Below are 24596 nucleotides of genomic sequence, written 5' to 3'. Positions count from 1 at the left end.
GTTCATTTTTAACTCTGTGTCTAAAAATGATTTGTTCTACACCTGTTGCCACTGAGTTTTATTTTACCTCATCCCTTGCTTCATTCAGGGATGCTTCTAGTATGTATGGGGGCCCCCAAACAAATATTTTTTGTGGGGCTTGTCTATATTCACAGTTTGACTCACTCCAAATCAGTATTGACACTACCCTGGTGGCACAATCTCACATGATACCATGAAAGAAATACTGTACCAGACAGCTGGAGTGATGTACTTGCCAGGCTACTCTCCTGGAACCAAAACTCTGGGAAGACTCCATAGGCATGAGTTCTGAAGCTTCATGGGGACATCTAGTTGACTCCACATGTGGGATAGAGGATTGGGGAGTGACTCAAAGGAGAGAAATGGGAACCGGTGTCCACTTAGGTTCAGTTTGAGATTGGGGCTCCTTGCTTAGATGATATCGCAAAACCTGATCGGTTTCAGAAAATGGAGAAAGACTTAGAAAATACTGATACAGGGTTTGCAAACCACGGGGTCCCCTGAGGTGCAGGCCCAGGGCAGAGGCCCCACTTGCCTAGGTCTAAAGGTGGTACTGACTTAATTGTTTATATTTTTCCTTTATATCCAAATGCAAGTCCTTTGAGAGTAGGGAGTGCATTCTACTTCTTTATTTTTCCACCTCTCACATCTGCCCTCTGCTATAAAATGCACAGTGGACTACAAAAAAACCCAAAGTATTATATACGGACTTCTGGTACTGTAGGGGCAGTTGCAGTAGCAGTAGTAGGTCCTACTCCTGAAAACTTTGCTCACCACACCTGCCTAAGGTTGGAATGCCCGGAAGCATGTCCTCAAGATGGCTCTGTATCCCCTGGGTGGCTCTCTAAGATGTTGTTGAAGGAAATAGATCAAAACAGTTGGAATAATATGTGGTTCCTACAGAAGCAGAACTTCAGGTACAACAGGGCTAGTAGGAGGGAGTCTTACGACTGGGCAGATAAGCAGGCAGGTGGCACATGGGCATCTCCCATCGCAAGCCAACCCAAGAGAGCAAGGGCATTTCCCATCCTCTCACATGCCTGTTATATATGTCAAGATGCTACACAAGTTTTGGAGGAAAAATAAAATTCTTCCAAAAAGTTTTATTTTCTGAAAGGAAATTAACTTTTAGCCCTCACGTCATCTCACTCACCATGCTTGTGTACACAGGTGCATGAACACACACACAGACACACACACACACACACACACACACACATACACTTCTCCCCTTTCTCCCTGTGGCTCTCATATCCCTACTCTTCTCCACATACTAGTTATATGACATTGAGGAAGGTTTGTTAATATCTGTGTGCCTCCATTTCCTTTTCACTAAAAGTGAGGGCAAATAATGACATTTATCTCAAAGGATGAAAGGACAGAACAGATAAAATATCTCTGGCATGATAGGTGGTAGTCTTGATAGGTACCGTGTTTCCCCGAAAATAAGACCTAGCCGGACAATCAGTTCTAATGTGTCTTTTGGAGCAAAAATTAATATAAGATCTGGTCTTATTTTACTATAGTATAAGATTGGGTCTTTAATATAATATAATATAATATAATATAATATAATATAATATAATATAATATAATATATATAATTAATGTAATATAACATAATACCGGGTCTTATATTAATTTTTGTTTCAAAAGACGCATTAGACCTGATTGTCTGGCTAGATCTTATTTTCAGGTAAACAGGGTAACTCCTTCCTTCCACTCAAAACATGCATACACACACCAAAAAATTTATTTATTCAGACATTCATTCCAATATTCCACAAACATTTGTGATAGTCTTCTACATTTCAGGCTGTAAGAAGATGGGGATGGGGGTCTAGATCTTCCTTTCCATCGTGGAGAACTTAAGGTCACTGATATTCTGTTCCTTTGCTGTAGAATAAGAGCACTGTGATTAAGAATGTCATTTATGTCTGGAAAATTCCATTCCTTGTTTATAAGTTTTTGGAAAAATTGTTAATATTATCTCACCCATTTTACAAACTGTTATTTTTTAGCAGAAAAAGATCAGATTAGATTGTGTGCCAACTAAACAATCACATCTATTTTTCCTCTTTTACTGAAATGTTTGCCTTCCTTTTATTGTTCTGCCTGCTTTCTCATTGTTATTCATATAGCTCTGTCACTCACAACTCTACCTTACCACGCATTACAGAAACATCAGTTCATTAAACAAGTTCTGCCACTTCGATAGAGAAAGAAATGCCTGTCTCCATGTACTGTCTACTAATAAATAGAGACAAACAAAAAGCAAATACACAGGATAAATATAACTCCTGAGTGATGTACTTGCCACTCTGCTGTTTTGTATGATTACATTAATATTTTATGAAACTCATTTAAAAGCAAATGTATTCATGACATATGGCTAAAGCCAGACTAGATAAACTCCCTTTCTTCATTGTGTTCAATATGCCAAGAGTTCCACAGGTTACACTGCCCAGCAGGGCTTGCTAGATGGCAAGTTATACATGACATCTCAAAGGCTCCTATAACACTGATTATTTCTTTAATTTATTTTCAACCATTAAGCACCAACGTAGATGTGAATTTCCAGTGCCAACCAAGAACATAACCATTTGAAATCATGGGCCTCATACAAACATTGTATAACCTGAAAAATCAAAGAAGTTCAACAATTTAAAACACATTGGAACTAGAACACCAGAGAAATTCTTCCCCTTTTCCAGAACCCTGACCTGGCTTGAGGAATACTGTTAGCAAGTACTTACCATGTTTCCCCAAAAATAAGACCTAACTGGAAAATAAGCCCTAGCATGATTTTTCAGGATGACATCCCCTGAACATAAGCCCTAATGCATCTTTTGGAGCAAAAATTAATATAAGACCTAGTTTTATTTTCAGGGAAACACGGAATTATTGTCACTTATCTTAGGAATCCAAACTTCTGAAGAATATTTGAAATCATTTTATCAAAGTGTTGTGGAAAAGGCCAAGATTTTCCGCCAAAGTCCTTTTCACAATAAATACCCTTTTTTATTTTGTTTTTAACATCTCTTCTTCTAGCACTCTTTCCCTACTGCTTTCTTGACTCTTGGCATGGCTATTGGTGGAATTGTCATAAGAGTTTGTTTGTGTCTTCCTCTTCTGATTCACGCACTTCCCAAAGTTCCAGCTTACTGCAAATGCTGTGTTTTACTTGGCCTAGCTTGCTCCTCAGAGTTACAATCATGTAATGCCTCAGTGTAGCCTTAAGCCTTCCTACTGCCTAGCAACTTGTACTTACTTAATTTAGAGTAGTTACCTGGCAATATTATCATCCTCCATTCTCTGTACACATTTGAGCCAGGGAGTTACAATTGAGGCAAGTGCCCTTTCTAAGCCGCCGTCCAGTTATCTATATGTCCATCCACTCAATCTCCGATGCCAGGCTCTCTACCAGGTGTTGGGGTTGAAGGAATGAGTAAGACAAAATCCTTGACCTCATAGTTTATTTTTCAAACAGCCATGCAAACAGTTACAATGTTGTATCATCAACTATTATCATCACTATCATTGTTTATTGGGTATTTACAATGTGCCAGGCACTGTGCTAAGCATTAAACAAGGTAAGCAGATCATGCAGCATGCTTGTGGAATGGAGTGTGATTGGTTAACAGAGTTAATTATTTTCAAAGAATGAAAATAGAAAGTGCCTTAAGCATCCAAACTAGACTGACTATGATTTTTCTGATTATTGAAAAGGTGCTTTGGGACCTAGCAGGGCCCCAGGGCCACTGTCTTGAGCAATTGTCGCTATATTACTGCGCCAGTTGGAACAATGTCAGATGACTGCCACTGTACAAGATGTACTAACACTAAAGATGTCTACAAAATACTAGACACGTTAGAGGATGCCCATCTTTGATGCTTGACAAAGACAGCATACATGACAATTTTATGGTTCAATCTTTGATATTTTCTAGCAGGCCATTTCACTCTGGTTTTCTTTCTGTAAAAAGCAACCTCCACTTTTGTAGCAAGGTTAAGGGACAGTGTCCATACTACTACTAATTATTAATTGAGCATATATGAGTTTTCAGGTTTTATACACATCTTCTCATTTAGTTTTTACAACAATCCTAAGGCATGGGTAATATTCCCTATTTTACAGATGAGGAAATTAAAGCTCATAGAGTAACACAGTAAGGCCATACAATAGGTAGGTTTTACTAACTATGATCTCAATCTTTAGTTTACACTGCTTCCCACAAAGTCCACAGGGAGGGGAAAAAAAGATGCTCTTTGTTAGATTAAGCTGTGTGTCTACCTACTCAACCTATAGCAAGCCTTGAAATGTTCCTGTCCAAGAGGATACCTTAGGGCTGCTTATCTTTACACCTAGAATTTCCTTTTGAGATATTCAATATATGTATTACCACAGTGTTAGGTAATTTAGATCCCTCTGTTTCAAATCCGTTGTCTCAACTTTGACCCACGGGAGAGGTTGGAATTGTGGCAATGCATGAACTGGACGTAAGCAAAGGTAGGAGGTGACACATGTTTACTATCCTGCTTGCCTTGTCAGGACTGGACTCTGGTTCTGGCTGCCGGGAAGCCCTTTCATAACCTCAGAAAGGCTCTGACTGCACTTTGTGATTTCTTCCCATCCAAGTCCCCCCAGATCCATAAAGGCATTTCCAATTTTTAGATATTCTAAAAGACCCTTTGAGCACCAAGAGGTAGTGGGTACTTATGGTAAAACCACTAAAAATGCAACCATAGATTAGTCCAAAATAAGTGTTCCAAAGAGGATCTAGTTATATATGCATAATTAAACTATTTTATAGAAAATTATGATTCCGAACTTGAATCAAAATGGTGGCATGAGGTGAGCCTCTGTAAAGCTCCTCTGGAATTTACAAACTAATCGGACAACAATAACTCCACAAAGGACACCCTGCACAGCAGACAGGCAAGATAAAGAGGCCCACAACTGAATTCACCTATAGGTGGGCAAATCATGCAAGTGGGGAAGGAGGGAAGGGAGTAGTGCAGGGACAGAGCCACACGGGAGCAGGACGCAGACCTAGCTCAGGGCTCTGAAATCGCTGCATGTCGGAACTACCGCAGCAGCGGGAGAGGGAAGAACTCGCACTGCTAGGGCTCCGCTTATCACCCATAGAGCTGAGGGGGCACCATATAACACAGCTGAACCCAACGCTCAGACCAGAGACCTCGGAGCAAAGACTGAGGGAAGAAGGCTGAAAACAGTGGTTTAAGCCCTCACTGCCGAGGGGAGAATGGAAGCCTTAGGCACTGAGACTAGCCGCCCCCTTTCAACCCTCCCAGAGCTCGCCCCAACTGCCCCGTGCTAGAAGCGATAAAGCAGCAGTGTCAGATCAAAAGGAAAGGATATTTGCTGTTCTGAGAACTGTGGACCAAAGATACAGATTCGCAGACCAACTAGTTCCGGCAAAGGGGAGGGAACTGTGGAAGCAGGACCAACTGTGGTGGTGGTCGCCGCCATTGCACTGGGCCACCTCTCACAACTCACCCCGCCCCTGGCCCCACCTATCTGAACGGATCCCTGCAGGAGTAAACAGAGCTGCTGAAACATATGGGCTCTTAATCTGGTGCAGAAAGAGCTTTGGAACTTCAAAAGCTCTCCGCACCCCCACAGTGATGTGCCACCCTATGACCCAGATGAACTGTTAACAGAGGAGAGGCCCGTCTCCCAGGGAATCCCCCCATTGTGTGAGAAGCTCGAATAGTGCAGAGAAAATATAGCACTACTGTGTCAGAGAGGACAAAAAGGCTGCAGTTGGAGAGAAAATAAAACATTCTACCAACACGGATTTGAAAACAAAAGAAGGACTTCTTCCTATCAACCTGTTGCAGAAGCCACTCCTGCAGATGTCTAGGAAGAGAAACAATAAATTAGTAATTGCCATGAATAACCAAGGCAACAAGACAACTCAGAAAGAAAGTGAAAAGTCTCCAGAAAAGTAACTTAAAGATATGGAAATATGTGACTTAAATGAGAGAGAATTCATGATTGCAGTTCTGAAAAAACTCAACGAGATGCAAGAAAACACAGAAAGGCAATTTAATGAACTCAGAAACACAATCAAAGAACAACATGAGCATTTTACCAAAGAGATTGAAATTTTAAAAAAGAATCAAATGGAATTTCTGGAAATTAAGAACTCAACAGAAAATTAAGAATGAAATAACCAGCTTTGGTAGTAGAGTTGACCAGATGGAGGAAAGAATCAGTGACATCGAACATAGAAACCTGGAAATTACACAGATGGAAGAAGAAAGAGACTTGTGACTTCAAAGAAATGAAAGAACTCTACAAGAACTTTCTGACTCTATCAGAAAGAGCAATATAAGAATAATGGGCATACCAGAAGGAGAAGAAAGAGAGAAGGGAACAGAGAATATATTCAAACAAATTGTTGATGAGAACTTCCCAAACTTGTGGGCAGAACTGGATCCTAGAATCCAAGAAGCAAATACAACACCTAATTACCTCAATCCCAACAGGCCTTCTTCAAGGCACATTTTATTGAAGCTGTCTAAAATTAACACCAAAGAAAGAATCATCCAGGAAGCCAGGGAAAAGAAGACGGTAACCTACAAAGGAAAGCCCATTAGATTATCATCAGATTTTTCAGCAGCAACTCTACAAGCCAGGAGGAAGTGGAATCAAATATTCAAACTACTGAAAGAGAGAAATTATTAGCCAAGAATAATATATCCAGCAAAGATATCCTTTAGATATGAAGGAGGAATAAAGACTTTCCAGACATACAGAGCTGAGGGAATTTTCTAATACACGACCTGCACTACAAGAAATACTGAAGGAGGCTATTCGACCACCATCAACAGAGACAATTTGTGGCAACCGAAACATAAAAAGGGGGAGAGTAAAGGCCTGAACCAGAATATGGGAATGGAGAAAGTAAGCGTGCTGTAGAAAATGGAATACTCTAAATATCAAACTTTCTTTTACATAATATTAAGGGTAACCACTCAAAAACAATCCAGAACTGAAATATATACTGTAATAAAAGAAGAAACACAGGGAAACATCATACAATACCACCACACAGAAATAACAGACAACAACAAAAGGCAAAGTAACAATGGAGACACAGCTTTACTAGAAAACTAAAGATAGAATGACCGGAAATCCTCACATATCAATAATCACCCTAAATGTAAATGGACCGAACTCACCAATAAAAAGAGTAGCAGATTGGGTCAAAAAACTAAACCCAACCATATGCTGTCTCCAAGAGACACATCTCAGCTACAAGGACAAGCATAGATTCAAAGTGAAAGGGGGGAAATTGACACTCCAAGCAAATGGTACCCAGAGAAAATCAGGTGTAGCCATAATGATATCAGATGAAACAGACTTCAGAGTGAAAAAGATAACAACAGACAAAGATGGACATTTCATAATGGTAATGGTAATGGGGACTATACAACAAGAAGACATAACAGTCATCAATATTTATGCCCCCAATCAGGGAGCACCAAAATATACCAAGCAACTACTAACAGAACTAAAGGGAGAAATTGACCAAAACACAATTATACTAGGGGACTTAAATGCATCATTGACAGCCATGGATAGAGCATCCAAACAGAAAACAAATAATGAAATAGCAGTCCTAAATGACACATTAGATGAAACGGACATCACTGACATATACAGAGCACTTCATCCTAAAACATCAGACTATACATTCTTTTCGAGTGCACATGGAACATTCTCAAGGATAGACCATATATTGGGACATAAAAGAAGCCTCAGCAAATTTAAGAAGATTGAAATCATACCAAGCATATTCTCTGATCACAAGGCTTTGAAATTGGATAGCAACTGCGAAAAGAAAGCAGGAAAAAAAAACCCCCCAAAAAACAAAACAAAACAAAACAAAAAAACACAAATACATGGAAATTAAACAGCATACTTTTAAAGAACGACTTGGTCAAAGAAGAAATTAGAGGAGAGATCAAAAGACACATGGAAATAAATTACAATGAAAATACATCCTACCAAATTTTGGGATGCAGCAAAAGCAGTTTTAAGAGGGAAATTTATATCATTACAGACCTATCTCAAGAAACAAGAGAAATCCCAAATAAATAACCTCATGTTACACCTTAAAGAACTAGAAAAAGAAGAAGAAGTGAAACCCAAGGTCAGCAGAAGAAAGGAAATAACAAAAATCAGAGCCAAGCTCAATGAAATAGATTACAAAAGGACAATAGAAAAAATTAATGTGAAAAAGAGCTGGATCTTTGAAAAACTTAGTAAAATCGACAAACCCTTGGCTAGACTCACTAAGATAAAAAGAGAGAAGACACTAATTAACAAAATCAGAAATGTAAAAGTGGAAGTTATGACGGACACCACAGAAATACAAAGGATCATGGAAGAATACTATGAAGAACTATATGCCACCAAATTCAATAACCTAGAAGAAATGGACAAGTTCTTAGAAACATGTAGCCTTCCAAGGCTGAACCATGAAGAACTGGAAAATCTAAACAGACCAATCACCAGGAAAGAAATTGAATCAGTCATCCAAAACCTTCCCAAAAGCAAAAGTCCGGGACCAGATGGCTTCACTAGTGAATTCTACCAAACCTTCAAAGAGGATCTAATAACAATCCTGCTCAAACTCTTCCAAAAAATTGAAGAAGAGTCAGTACTCCCTAACTCATTTTATGAGGCCAACATTGCCCTGATACCAAAACCTGGTAAGGACAACACAAAGAAAGAAATCTACAGACTTATATCTCTGATGAATACTGATGCAAAAATCCTAAACAAAATTTTAGCAAATCGAATACAACAATGAATTAAAGAAGTTCTTCATCATGACCAAGTGGGGTTCATCCCTGGGGCACAAGGATGTTTCAACATCCGCAAATCCATCAATGTGATACATCACATAAAGAAAATAAGGGATAAAAATCATGTGATTATATGAATTGATGCAGAAAAAGCATTTGACAGGATACAACATACATTTATGATTAAAACACTTATAAAATTGGTACAGAAGGATAATACCTTATCATAACAAAGGCTATATATTGCAAGCCCTCAGCTAATCTCATAATTAATTGTGAAAAACTGAAGCCCTTTGCTCTACGTTCAAAAACACGACAGGGCTGTCCCCTATCACCTCTGCTATTCAACATAGTGTTAGAAGCCCTTGCCAGAGCCATCAGGCATGAGAAAGAAATAAAAGATATCCCAATTGGGAATGAAGATTTTAAAATATCACTCTTTTAACCACCCAGAATCAGTTCTCCTTCCATCACCATATATTTGACCCCCTTCCCCTCATCAACCACCCCCCACCCCCTTACCCTCTGGTAACTACTAAATTATTGTCTGTGTCTATGAGTTTTTCTTTCTCATTTGTTTGTCTTGTTCTTTTTGGTTTATATACCACATATCAGTGAAATCATAGGGTTCTCTGCTTTGTCTGTGTGACTTATTTCACTTAGCATTATACTCTCAAGATCCATCCATGTTGTCACAAATACTCCTATATCATCTTTCCTTAATGCGGAATAGTATTCCATTGTGTATATATACCACAACTTCTTTATCCATTCATCTATCGAAGGACATTTTGGTTGTTTCCATGTCTTGGCCACCGTAAACAAAGCTGCAATGAACATTGGAGTACACGTGTCTCTATAGAGAAATGCTTTCACACCTGAAATCTATGTAAATTTACTAACAATTGTCACCCCAATAAATTTAATTAAAAAAATAGTTATAAACTACTTCATTCATTAAATATATTCTTTATAAACCTTTCATCTTCAAAAAAAAATAAAATAAAAAAAATAAATAAAATATCACTCTTTGCAGATGACATGATGTTATATATAGAAAACCCTAAAGACTCAACCAAAAAGCTATTAGAAACAATCAATGAATACAGTAAAGTTGCTGGCTACAAAATCAACGTACAAAAGTCCATTGCATTCCTATATACTAACAATGAAATCAGAAAAAGTACAAAAAACAATTCCCTTTGCAATTGCAGCAAAAAGAATAAAATACCTAGGAATAAACTTAACCAAGGATGTGAAGGATTTGTATGCTGAAAACTATAAGACATTTCTGAAAGAAAGTGAAAAAGACGCAAAGAAATGGAAACACATTCGATGCTCATGGATTGGAAGAATCAACAGAGTTAAAATGACTATATTACCCAAAGCAATATACAGATTTAATGCAATCACCATCAAAATACCAATGGCATTTTTTTAAAAAAGAAATAGAACAAAAAATCGTCAGATTTGTTTGGAACCACAAAAGACCCCGAATAGCCAAAGCAATCTTAAGAAAAAGAACAATGCTGGAAGTATCACACTGCCTGACTTTAGCTTGTACTATAGGGCTACAATAGTCAAAACATCATGATATTGGCAGAAAAACAGACACATAGACCAACGGAATAGAATTGAGAACCCAGAAAAAAGCACAAAAATATGGACAGATAATTTTTGACAAAGAAGATAAAAACATACAATGGAGGAAAGATAGCCTTTTCAATAAATGGTGCTGGCAGAATTGGATAGCAACATGCAAAAGAATGAAACTGGACTGTTATCTGTGACCATGTACCAAAATTAATTCAAAATGGATCAAAGACTTAAGCATAAGACCTGACACAATAAACTGTATAGAAGAAAACATAGGTACTAAACTTGTGGACCTTGGGTTCAAAGAGCATTTTATGAATTTGTCTCCAAAGGCAATGGAAGTAAAAGCTAAAATAAACAAATGGGACTAAATGAAACTTAAAAGGTTCTGCACGGCAAAAGAAACCATCAACAAAATAAAGAGGCAACCGACTGAATGGGAGAAGATTTTTGAAAACAGTGCCCAAATAAGGGGCTAATATCCAAAATATACAAGGAACTCATGAAACTCAACAACAAAAAAAACAAACAACCCAATTGAAAAATGGGCAGAGGACGTGAGGAGACATTTCTCCAAAGAGGACTTACAAATGGCAAGTAGACATATGAAAAAATGCTCAACATCACTAATCATCAGAGAAATGAAAATAAAAACCACAATGAGATATCACCTCACCCCAATCAGAATGGCTATCATCATAAAGACAAATAGTAACAAGTGTTGGAGAGGCTGTGGGGAAAAAGGAACCCTCATACACTGTTGGTGGGAATGTAGACTGGTGCAGCCGCTATGGAAGGCAGTTTGGAGGTTCCTCAAAAAAATTACAAATAGAATTACCATATGACCCAGCAATCCCTCTCCTGGACATGTACCCAAAAAATTTGAAATCATTTATACATAAAGACCCGTGTGCTCCAATGTTCATTGCAGCTTTGTTTACGGTGGCCAAGACATGGAAAGAACCAAAATGTCCTTCGATAGATGAATGGAGAAAGAAGTTTTGGTATATATGCACAATGGAATACTATTCGGCATTAAGGAAAGATGATATAGGAACATTTGTGACAACGTGGATAGATCTTGAGAGTATAATGCTAAGCGAAATAAGTCAGACAGAAATAGCAGAGAACCATATGATTTCACTGATATGTGGTATATAAACAAAAACAACAAAAGAACAAGACAAACAAATGAGAAACAAAAACTCATAGACACAGACAATAGTTTAGTGGTTACCAGAGGGTAAGCGGGGGTGGGGGGTGGGAGATGAGTGTAAGGGGGATGAAGTATATGGTGATGGAAGGAGAACTGTCTTGGGTGGTGGACACACGGTGGGATTTGTAGATGATGTAATACAGAATTGTATACCTGAAATTATGTAATTTCATTAACAATTGTCACCCCAATAAATTAAAAAAAAATCTAGAAATGCAAACTATCCATGATGAAAATTTTCTTGTTATTGATATTAAAATGCAAAAAAAAAAAGCAAATTTAGTTTCATGGACGATGTATAACTACCCAAGATGAAGTAGTAAAAGAAGCAGACTTGGAACTCAGGCAGACTTACTCCAGGGTCGAATTCTTAACCACTATGCCATACCCAGCTCCCGTTGTAACATCTGCTGATCCCATATTGGCTCCTCCAGCTATTTATAACCCAAGGACATACATGGTCCAATCACTGTAGCCCTTAAAGGAGTCCTGGTTGTTCATTTCAATCATGGTTGGTCTAAGGTAGTAGCATGCAGTCTAGTCATCTGCATCCCATGGTATGAATTACAGTTTGGGGAAACAGTTCTTTGTTTCTGCCACATATAGAATCCAAGCCCCTTTTTTCTCCACCCATTTCTCATTCACATATTTTTTTCTTTATGTTTGGCTGCCTTTATGCTTGTCTCTAAGCTGTCAATGCAATAACATTTTTTAATTTATTATTAAGATTATTATGTATCATTGTTGCTTACCCTACTTTATTCTTCTACAGAGATTCAAAATCCAATGTGGAGTTGTGAAGTTATTGTTTGAGGGTGGGGGTAGCTATATAAACAAATGACATAACAAAGCAGTATGACTCTAGATGTATTGCTCGATTTTAATGTGCTTGTGAATTACTTGAAGATCGTGTTAAAATGAAGCTTTGCCACCCAGAGTCAGTTCTTTTTCCATCACCATATATTGGATCCTCTTTACCCTTACTTACCACACCCTCCCCCTTTATAGGTAAAGTATTACAGAATTGTACACCTGAAATCTATGTAACTTTACTAATAATTGTCACCCCAGTAAACCTCAATTTTAAAAAAAATGCAGCTTCTGATTCAGTAGTTTAGGGCTGGGGCCTGAGATTCTGGAATTCTTAACAGCTCCCAGGTTATGCAGATCACATTTTGAGTAGCAAAGTTCTAAATGGGCCGGATCCTGTCATGCTTTTAAGTAGGACCACAATTAAATGACTCTGGAGAGATTAATGTTTAGGATGCTTGAAAAGAACCCCCCACTTTCCAGTATGGCAATTTTTAATGGTTAATAGCTCTGACAGTCCAGGAAGAAATTTTTGTGTCTAAACTAAAACTTTCAGATGCTGTGGCATTTTTATTCTGTTTTTATCTTTAGTGGAGATGGAGTTAGGACACCATGCCCATTCTCTTATGGGTTATTTTGTTTAAAAAATATGAAAAGTTATTCAACGTTAACTATAGTCTTTGGGATGCTCCCCACCATGTCCTTTCCTTCCATTTAAGTCTAAGATTTTTGGGATGTCTCAGTCAGTTCTCATTCCAGCCCCATGTTTATTTGTCTCTTCTAAGAAATCCATAAATTAGACAAGATTTATAATTCCTTGCCAAATCCTACTGACTTTTATTGCAATGAGTTATTTAAATGTTCTGCATATCCTGCATCAGATTCACCCCAAGCTTGCCAATAATGCAACAGAGTATACTAATAACTACTGGCTACCCAGTGTATAAAGGTCATATTACAAAAATGCACACTTTAGGCAGAATCTGGTAAATGTTAACTTTAAAATAAATTGTGTCATACTGCTATATTTATGACCACATGGTCAACAAAAATAAATGCTTGTGAGGTGATTAAAAATAGCATACCAGGTAAAATTGGTTGTCCAGCAATTCCCAGTGGTGCCATTCCAAGATTATTCATTGCTGTGGCCCATGCAGTTGGATCAGACATAGGTAGCGTCATTGCAGTGGAATCCACATTCAGAGTTCTACTATTATCAGCTAAAAAGAAATGACAAGCAAAATAATTTGTTGTACTAAGGTTTCAGTGTTTAGGTTACTTATCAATGTAAACTCTGACAAATGCTTTACAAAAATTGACTGATGGACAAGTGATGGATAAAGGCCTGAATTCCAACTCTTTACAAGTGTTAAAACAATACAGCTTGAACTAGCAGGAAGCCATAGAATTTGAAAGCAGTATACCAGACGGCATTTTAGTGTGTTTCCTTCTCGTTATCTCTCTCTTCCCCTCACTCCCTCCTTCTTTTCTTTCTTACCTTCCCTCTTGACAGACACACACACACACACACACACACACACACAAACACACCTTTTTTTTTAGACCAGTTTTAGGTTCACAGCAAAACTGAGGGGAAGGTACAGAGATTTCACATATACTCCTGGAACTCAAACATGTACAGCTTCCCCCATTATCAACATCCCCTACCAGAGTGGTGTGTTTGTTACAAGTGATGAACTTAAACTGACACATCATAATCACTCAAAAGCCATAGTTTAAACATATTAGGGGGTTCATTCTGGTGTTGTACATGCTGTGGGTTTGGACAAATATCAATCATTATAGTATCATACGGAGTATTTTTACTTCCCTAAAAATCCTCTGTGCTCCACTTATTCATCCCATCCCACTCCCCAACCTCAACAACCACTGATCTTTTTTACTGTCTCCATAATTTTGCCTTTTCTAGAATGTTACATAGCTGGAATCATACAGTATGTAGCCTTTGGAGGTTGCCTTCTTTTACTTAGCAATATGCATTTAAAGTTGCTCCATGTCTTTTCATGGCTTCATAACTCATTTCCTTTTAGTGCTGAATAACATTCCATTGTCTGATGTACCACCGTTTATCCATTCACCTACTGAAGTACAGATTGGCTGCTTCCAAATTTTTGAATTTATGAATAAACTTGCTATGAACATTTGTGTGTATGTTTTTCTTTTCTTTTCTTTATTTATGGACTTAAGTTTTCAGCTCCTTTGGATAAATACCAAGCAGCACAATCACTAGATCATATGGTAAGAGCATGTTTAGTTTTGTAAGAAGCTGTCAACCTGTCTTCCAAAGTGGACATACTATTTTGCACTCCAACCAGCAATGAATGAGAGCTCCTGCTGCTCCACATCCTCACCAGTATTCAGTGTTGTAAGTATCCTGGATTTTCGCCATTCTAATAGATGTGTAGTGGTATTTTGTTATTTTAATTTGCATTTCCCTGATGACATATGATGTGGAGCATCTTTTTAATGTTTATTTGCCATCTGTATAACTTCTTTGGTAAGGTGCTTATTAAAAACTTTGGCACATATTACACAGGTTATTTGTTTTCTTACTGTTGAATTTTAAGAGTTCTTTGCATATTTTTAGATAAATGCCCTTTATAAGTTGTGTATATTTGCAAATACTTTCTCCCAATCTGTAGCTCCTCTTCTCACTCTCTTGACATTGCCTTTCACAGAGCAGAAATTTTTAATTTTAATTAAATCCAGTGCATCAATTATTTCTTTCATGGACTGTGCCATTGGTGGTGTATCTAAAAAGTCACTGCCATACCCATGGCCATCAAGGTTTTTCCTACGTTATCCTCTAGGAATTTTACAGTTTTCTGTTTCACATGTAGGTCTTTCAATACATTTTTTTAAAAAATAAAGTTTATTGGGGTGACAATTGTCAGTAAAGTTACATACACTTCAGGTGTACAATTCTGTAACACATCATCTATAAATCCCATTGTGTGTTCACCAAACAGTCAGTTCTCCTTCCATCGCCATATATTTGATCCCCTTTATCCTCATCTACAAACCCTCCCCCCTTACCCTATGGTAACCACAGAACTATTGTCTGTGTCTATGAGTTTTTCTTTCTCATTTGTTTGTCTTGTTCTTTTGTTGTTTTTGGTTTATATACCACATATCAGTGAAATCATAGGGTTCTCTGCTTTTTCTGTCTGACTTATTTCGCTTAGCATTATACTCTCAAGATCCATCCATGTTGTGACAAATGTTCCTATATCATCTTTTCTTACTACCGAATAGTATTTCATTGTGTATATAGACCATAAGTTTGTTATCCGTTCATCTATTGAAGGACATTTTGGTTGTTTCCATGTCTTGGCCACCATAAATAAAGCTGCAATGAACATTGGGGCACACATGTCTTTATGTATAAATGCTTTCAGATTTTTTTGGTAGATACCCAGGAAAGGGATTGCGGGGTCATATAGTAACTCTATTCGGAATTTTTTGAGGAATCTCCACACTGCCTTCCATAGGGGGTGCACCAGTCTGCATTCCCACCAACAGAGTGTGTGAGGGTTCCTTTTTCTCCACAGCCTCTCCAACACTTGTTACTATTTGTCTTGTTGATGATAGCCATTCCGACTGGGGTGAGGTGATATCTCATTGTGGTTTTTATTTGCATTTCTCTCATGATTAGTGATGTTGCGCATTTTTTCGTATGTCTGTTTGCTATTTGTATGTCCTCTTTGGAGAAATGTCTGTTCAGGTCCTCTGCCCATTTTTCAATTGGGTCGTCTGTTTTTCTGTTGTTGAGTTTCATGAGTTCCTTGTATAGTTTGGTTATTAGCCCCTTATCAGAGGCACTGTTTGCAAAAATCTTCTCCCATTAAGTTGGCTGCCTCTTTATTTTGTTGAGGGTTTCTTTTGCTGAGCAGAAGCTTCTAAGTTTGATATAGTCCCATTCACTTATTTTAGCTTTTACTTGCTTTGCCTTTCAGGTCAAATTCATGAAATGCTATTTGAACCCAAGGTCTATAAGTTTAGGACCTATGTTTTCTTCTATGCAGTTTATCATGTCAGGTCTTATGCTTAAGTCTTTGATCCATTTTGAATTATTTTGGTACATGATGACAGATAGCAGTCCAGTTTCATTCTTCTGCACGTGGCTTTCCAATTCTGCCAGCACCATTTATTGAAGAGGCTGTCTTTTCTCCATTGTATGTGTTTTGCTTCTTTGTCAAAAATTATCTGTCCATATTTCTGTGGTTTATTCTGGGTTCTCAGTTCTATCACATTGGTCTATGTGTCTGTTTTTTCTGCAAATACCATGCTGTTTTGATTATTGTAGGCCTGTAGTACAAGCTAAAGTCAGGGAGTGTGATATCACCAGTATTGTTCTTTTTTCTTAAGATTGTTTTGCCTATTCAGGGTCTTTTGTGGTTCCAAACAAATCTGATGATTTTCTGTTCCGTTTCTTTAAAAAATGCCATTGGGACTTTGATAGGGATTGCATTAAATCTGAATATTGCTTTAAGTAATATAGCCACTTTAACTATGTTGATTCTTCAAATTCATGAACATCGAATGTATTTCCATTTCTTTGTCTCAGGTTCAATATCTTTTAAAAATGTCTTATAGTGTTCAGCATATAGGTCTTTCACATCCTTGGTTAAGTTTACTCCTAGGTATTTTATTCCTTTTGCTGCAATAGCAAAGGGAATTAATTTTTTATTTGTTTTTCTGAGAATTCATTGTTAGTATATAGAAATGTAATGCACTTTTTTACGTTGATTTTGTAGCCAGCAACTTTACTGTATTCGTTGATTGTTTCTAATAGCTTTTCGGTGGAGTCTTTAGGGTTTTCTATACATAGCATCCTGTCATCTGCAAAGAGTCACAATTTAACTTCTTCATTCCCAACTTGGATGCCTTTTATTTCTTTCTCTTGCCTGATTGCTGTGGCGAGGACTTCCAACACTATGCTGAAAAGCAGAGATAGTAGGGGACAGTCCTGTTGTGTTCCTGAACGTAAAGCAAAGGGCTTCAGTTTTTCATCATTAATTATGAGGTTTGCTGAGGGTTTGTCATATACGGCGTTTATTATGTTAAGGTACTTTCCTTCTACACCTATTTTATTAAGTGTTTTAATAGTAAATGGATGTTGTATTTTGTCAAATGCTTTTTCTGCATCAATTGATATAATTATATTATTTTTGTCCTTTATTTTGTTTATGTGATGTATCACATTGATGGATTTGCATATCTTGGAATATCCTTGTGCCCCTGGAATGAACTTCACTTGGTCGTGATGAATAATCTTTTTAATGCATTGTTGCATTTGATTTGCTAGAATTTTGTTTAGGATTTTTGTGTCTGTTCATCAGAGATATTGGTCTGTAGTTTTCATTTTTTGTGTTATCTTTACCAGGATTTGGTATCAGGGTAATGTTGGCCTCATAAAATGAGTTAGGGAGGACTCTCTTCTTCAATTTTTTGGAAGAGTTTGAGCTGGATTGGTATTAAATCCTCTTTGAAGACTTGGTAAAATTCACTAGTGAAACCATCTGGCCCTGGGCTTTTGCTTTGGGAAGGTTTTTGATGACTGATTCAATTTCGTTACTGGTGATCGGCCTGTTAAGATTTTCCAGTTCTTCATGATTCAGCCTAGGAAGGCTAAATGTTTCTAAGAACTTGTCCATTTCCTCTAGGTTATTAAATTTGGTGGCATATAGTCCTTCATAGTATTATTGGATGATCGTTTGTATATCTGTGGTGTCCGTTATAAATTCCCTTTTCTCTTTTCTCATTTTGTTTATTAGTGTCTTCTCTCTATTATCTTAGTGAGTCTAGCCAAGGATTTGTCAATTTCGTTAATCTTTTCAAAGAACCAGCTCATTGTCACATTAACTTTTTCTGTTGTCTTTTTGTCCTGTATTTTATTTAGTTCTGCTCTGATTTTTATTATTTCCTGTCTTCTGCTGACCTTGGGTCTCATTTGTTCTTCTTTTTCTAGTTCTTTAAGGTGTAACATGAGGTTATTTATTTTGGATTTTTCTTGTTTCTTGAGATAGGCCTGTAATGATATAATTTTCCCTCCTATAACTGCTTTCAGCACATCTCAAAAATTTTGGTAGGATGTATTTTAATTCTCATTTGTTTCTAAGTATGTTTTGACATCTCCTCTTATTCCTTCTTTGACTCAGTCGTTCTTTAAAAGAATGTTGTTCAATCTCCATGTATTTGTGGTTTTTCCTGCTTTCTTTTGGCAGTTGATACCCAATTTCAAAGCCTTGTGATCAGAGCGTATCTTGGTACGATTTCAATTTTCTTAAATTTGTTGAGGCTAGTTTTATGTCTCAATATATGGTCTATCCTTGAGTATGTTCCATGTACAGTAGAAAAAAAAATGTACATTCTGATGTTTTTGGAGGAAGTGTGCTATAAATTTCAATGATGTCCATTTCATCTAATGTGTCATTTAGGGCTGCTATTTCGTTATTTATTTTCTGTTTGGATGATCTATCCACAGCTATCAATGATATATTTAGGTCCCCTAGTATTATCGTGTTTTGGTCAATTTCTCTCTTTAGTTCTTTTAGTAGTTGCTTGGTGTATTTCGTTGCTCACTGACTGGGGGCATAAATATTGATGACTCTTAAGCTTTCTCGTTGTGTAGTCCCCTGTACCATTATGAAATATCCATCTTTGTCTTGGTATCTTTTTCACCCTGAAGTCTGTTTCATCTGATATCAGTATGGCTACACATGATTTTCTGTGGATACCATTTGCTTGGAGTGTCAATTTCCACCCTTTCACTTTGAGTCTATGCTTGTCCTTGCAGCTGAGATTTGTCTCTTGGAGACAGCTTATGGTTGAGTTTATTTTTTTGATCCAATCTGCTACTCTGTGCTTTTTCATTGGTGAGTTCAGTCCATTTGCATTTAGGATGATTTTCAATACGTGAGGATTTCCTGTCATTCTATCTTCATTTTTCTGGTAAGACTGTGTCTCTATTGTTCCTTTGCCTTTTTGTCATTGTCTATTATTTCTGTGTTGTGGTATTCTAAGATTTTTTCCCTCTGTTTCTTCTTTTATTACAGTATATATTTTAGTTCTGGACTTTTTTTTTGAATGTTGCGATTAAGTTTATGTAAAAGAAAGTTTAATATTTAGAGTACTCCATTTTCTTCAGCAGGATTACTTTTTCCATTCCCATAATCCAGTTCAAGCCTTGACTCTCCCTCTTTTTATATTTTGGTTGCCACAAATTGTCCCTGTTGATGGTGGTCACATAGCTTCCTTTAGTATTTCTTGTAGTGCAGGTCCAGGTCATGTATTACACAATACCCTCAGCTTCTCTAGGTCTGGAAAGGTGTTTATTCATCCTTCATATCTAAAGGATATCTTTGCTGGGTATTTTATTCTTGGCTCATAATATCTCTCTTTTAATAGCTTGAATGTTTGATTCCACTTCTTCCTGGCTTGTAGAGTTTCTGCTGAAAAATCTGATGATAATTTTATGGGCTTTCCTTTGTAGGTTACCGTCTGCTTTTCCCTGGCCGCCTTGAGGTTTCTTTCTTTGTCGTTGATTTCTGACACCTTTAATACAATGTACCCTGGAGAAGGCCTTTTGGGGTTCAGGTAATTAAGTGGTCTATCTGCTTCTTGGTTTCGAGGATCCAGTTCTTTCCACAATTTTGGGAAGTTCTCATCTCCTGTTTGTTTGAATATACTCTCTGTTCCCTTCTCTCTTTCTTCTACTTCTGGTATGCCCATTAGTCTTATATTCGTCTTTCTGATGGAGTCAAAAAGTTCTTGTACAGTTTTTTCATTTCTTTTAAGTTTCAAGTCTCTTTCTTCTTCCATCCATGTCATTTCCAGGTTTCTATCTTCTATGTCACTGATTCTTTCCTCCATCTGATCAACTCTACTACCTAAGGTGGCTATTTCTTTCTTCATTTCTTCTATTGAGTTCTTCATCTCCAGAAATGGTATTTGGTTCTTTTTTTAAAATTTCAATCTATGTGGTAAAATGTATATGTTGTTCTTTGATTGTATTCCTGAGTTCATTAAACTGCCTTTCTGTATTTTCTGGCATCTTGTTGAGTTTTATCAGAACTACAATCTTGAATTCTCTGTCATGTAAGTCACATATTTCCAAATCTTTAAGTTCATTTTCTGGGTACTTTTCACTTTCTTTGTGAGCTGTCTTTTTGCCTTGGTTATTCATGGCCATTAATGATATATTATTTCTCTTCCAAGACTTATATAGGAGTGGGGTTTGCAAGAGGTTAATAGGAAGAGGTCTTTCTTTTGTTTTCCAGTAGGTGTTGGTAGAATGTTTTATGTTCTCTCCAACTGCAGCCTTTTTTTCTCTCTCACAGTGTAGTGTTAAGTTTTGTCTGCACTATTCCAGCTTCTCACACAATGGGGGATTCCCTGGAAGATGGGCTTCTCCTCTGTTAACAGTTTGCCTGGGTCGTAGGGCGTCGCGTCCCTGTCGGGATGCTGAGAGCTTTTAAAGTTCGAAAGCTCTTCCTGCACCAGATTCAGATCCTGTGTGTTTCAGCAGTTCTATTTGCTCCTGCAGAGATCTGCCCAGATTGGAGGGGATAGGGAGGGTTGGCTTGTGAGAGGTGGCCCAGAACAATGGTGGTGACCACCACCACAGCCAGTCCTGCTTTCACAGATCCCTCCCCTTTGCCGGAAGCAGTTGGGCTGCTAATTGTGTCTGCAGACAACAGTTCTCAGAACTGCAAATATTCTGTTCTTTGGATTTGACACTGGTACTGTTCTGCTTCTAGCACTTGGCAGGTGGGGGCGGGGCGAGCTCTGGGAGGGTAGGGAGGGCACGGCTAGTCTCAGTGCCTAAGGCTTCCATTTTCTGCTCGGCAGTGAGGGCTTAAAGTCCCGTTTTTTGCCTTCTCCCCTCAGTTTTTCTCAAGGTCTCTGCCATGAGCGTTGGGTTTACCTGCGTTGTGTGCTGTCCCCTTAGCCCTGTGGACCATAAATGGAGCCCTAGCAGTCCAAGTTCTTCCCTCTCCTGCAGCTGTGGTCATTCAGGGATGCAGCGAGGTTGAAGCACTGAGCTAGGACTCCGTCCTGTGCCAACCGGGCCCAGTCTCCACACTTCTCCCTTCTCTCTTCCACTGTTCATGCACTTTGCCCACCTTTAGGTGAATTCAGAAGTGAGCCTCTTTCTCTTGCCTCTCTGCTATGCAGTGAGTCCTTTGTGGAGTAATAATTTTTCAATTAGTTGTAAATTCCAGGGCATATTTCCAGAGGCTCACCTCACGGTGCCATTTTGATGACCAGCAAATTTTTCTCAATCCATTTGGGTTCAGTTTTATGAAGGGTGTAAGATCTATCTATATCTAAATTCATTTTTTGGTCCATGTGCATGTCCAATTGTTCCAGCTACATTTGTTGAAAAGACTGTCTTTATTATATTGCATTTATTCCTTTGTGAAAAATCAGTTAACTCAATTTGTGGGTGTCTATTTCTGGGTGGTCTATTCTGTTGCAATGATCTATTTATCAATTCTTTCACCAATACTACACTGTCTTGATACCTGCAGCTTTCTAGCAAGCTTTTTAAAATAAAATTTATTGGGGTGAAATTGATACTAAACTTATGCAAACAGTAAAGTTATACATATAAAGTTATACAGATTTCAGGTGTACAATTCTATAATACATCATCTACATATATATATAACTGTATGTTCACCACCCAAAGTCAGTTCCTTTTCCATCACCATATATTTGAACTCCTTTATGCTACTCTATGAGCTCTCCGCCCCCCTTCCCTCTGGTAAACACTAAACTATTGTCTGTGTCTATGAGTTTTTGTTTCTCATTTGTTTGTCTTGTTCTTTTGTTTTCAGTTTTATATACCACATATCAGTGAAATCATATGGTTTTTGACTTTGTCTGTCTGACTTATTTCACTCAGCATAATAATCTGAAGATCCATCCATGTTGTCGCAAATGGTAATTTCATCTTTCCTTATGGCAGAATAGTATTCCTTTGTGTATATATATACCACATTTTTTTTATCCATTCGTCTATCGAAAAACACTGTGGTTGTTTCCATGTCTTGGCCATAGTAAATAAAGCTTCAATGAACATTGGAGCACATATATTTTTATGGATAAATATTTTCAGTTTTTTGGGGGGTAGATATCCAGGAGAGGGGTTGCTGGCTTATATGGTAATTCTAGTCTTAATTTTTTGAAGAACTTCCACACTGCCTTCCATAGGGGTTGCACCTATCTGCATTCCCACCAACAGTGTATCGGGGTTCCTTTTTCTCCACAGCCTTCCAACACTTGTAATTGTTTGTCTTGTTGATGATAGCCATTCTAACTGGTGTGAGGTGATATCTCACTGTGGTTTTGATGTGCACTTCTCTGATGCTTAGTGATGTCGAATATCTTTTTGTATGTCTCCTGGACATCTGTAGGTCCTCTTTGGAGAAATATCTATTTTAGGTCATCTGCCCATTTTTTTATTGGATTGTTTGGTTTTTTATTGTTGAATTGTATGAGTTCCTTCTATATTTTGGATATTAACCCCTTATCAGAGGCATTGTTTTCAATAATTTCCCATTTGGTTGGTAGCCTCTTTATTTTGTCCATGGTTTCTTTTGCTGTGCAGAAGCCTTTTAATTTAATATGGTCCCAATTCATTTATTTTAGCTTTTACTTCCCTTACCTTTGATGTGAAATTCATAAAATCGTCTTTGAACCCAAGGTCCATAAGTTTAATATCTATGTTTTAATCTATGCAGTTTATTGTTTCAGGTCTTATGTTTAGGTATTTTATCTATTTTAAGTTAATTTTGGTACATGGTGACAGATAGCAGTCTAGTTTCATTCTTTTGCACGTGGCTTTGAAATTCTGCCAGCATCATTTATTGATGAGGCTGTCTTTTATCCACTGTATGTTTTTGGATTCTTTGTCAAAAATTATCTGTCCTTATTTATGTAGTTTTATTTCTGGGTTCTCAATTCTATTCCATTGGTCTATGTGTCTGTTTTTCTGCCAATACCATGCTGTTTTGATTATTGTAGCCCTGTAGTACAAGCTCAAGTCAGGCAGTGCGATACCTCCAGTATTGTTCTTTTTTCTTAAGATTGCTTTGGGTATTCAGAGTCTTTTGTGGTTCCAAACAAATCTGACGATTTTTTGTTCTGTGTCTTTAAAAAGTGTCATTGGGATTTTGATGGTGTTTGCATTAAATCTGAGTATTGCTTTGGGTAATATGGCCATTTTAACTATGTTGATTCTTGCAATCCATGAGCACGGAATGTCTTTCCATTTCTATGTGTTTCTTGAGTTTCTTTTAAAAATGTCTTGTAATTTACAGCATATAGGTCTTTCACATCCTTGGTTAAGCTTATTCCTAGGTATTTGATTCTTTTTGCTGCAATTGCAGAAGGAATTGTTTTTTGTATTTCTTTTTCTGAGATTTAATTGTTAGTATATAGGAATGCAATGGACTTTTGTACGTTGATTTTGTAGCCAGCAACTTTACTGTATTCGTTGATTGTTTCTAATAGCTTCTTGGTGGAGTCTTTAGCATTTGCTATATATAGTATCATGTCATCTGCAAGGAGTGACAATTTAACTTCTTCATTCCCAGTTTGGATACCTTTTATTTCTTTTTTTTAAAATTTATTGGGGTGACAATTGTTAGTGAAATTACATAGATTTCAGGTGTACAATTCTGTATTACATCATTTATAAATCCCGTTGTGTGTTCACCACCCAGAGTCAGTTCTCCTTCCATCACCATATATTTGATCCCTCTTACCCTCATCTCCCACCCTCACCCCCCTTACCCTCTTTCTCTTCCCTGATTGTTCTGGCTAGGACTTCCAATACTATGTTGAAAAGCAGAGGTGATGGAGGAGAGCCCTGTTGCGTTCCTCAACATAGAGCAAAAGGCTTCAGTTTTTCACCATTAATTATGACATTAGCGGAGGTTTTGTCATCTATGGCATTTATTATGTGGTGTTTTTCCCTTCTATAGCCATTTTATTTGTTGTTTTAGTCATAAATGGATGTTGTATCACGTCAAATGCTTTTTCTGCATCTATTGATATAATCATAATATTTTGTCCT

General features: G+C 37.5%; 1 protein-coding gene across 14 annotated transcripts in view; it reads right to left on the bottom strand.

Annotated features, from left to right (window-relative positions):
* The window catches only part of ENOX2 (ecto-NOX disulfide-thiol exchanger 2), a 405604-nt gene that overhangs the window by 130706 nt on the left and 250302 nt on the right, over positions 1-24596 (bottom strand). For 13 of the 14 annotated variants that reach the window (XM_081043234.1, XM_081043229.1, XM_081043232.1 and 10 more), the window contains one exon: positions 13573-13707. The exons of the other annotated variant lie outside the window; for it this stretch is intronic. In XM_081043234.1, the coding sequence (XP_080899360.1) occupies positions 13573-13669 (97 nt within the window). In that variant the 5' untranslated portion in view covers positions 13670-13707. The remainder of the gene's footprint in view (positions 1-13572; positions 13708-24596) is intronic. 14 annotated transcript variants of the gene reach the window in all.

The sequence above is a fragment of the Rhinolophus hipposideros genome, assembly GCF_964194185.1.
Source record: "Rhinolophus hipposideros genome assembly, chromosome: X".
Classification (NCBI taxonomy): domain Eukaryota; kingdom Metazoa; phylum Chordata; class Mammalia; order Chiroptera; family Rhinolophidae; genus Rhinolophus; species Rhinolophus hipposideros.
The sequence above is the reverse complement of the archived record's forward strand: the minus strand, read 5'-3'. Positions and strand labels throughout refer to the sequence as shown.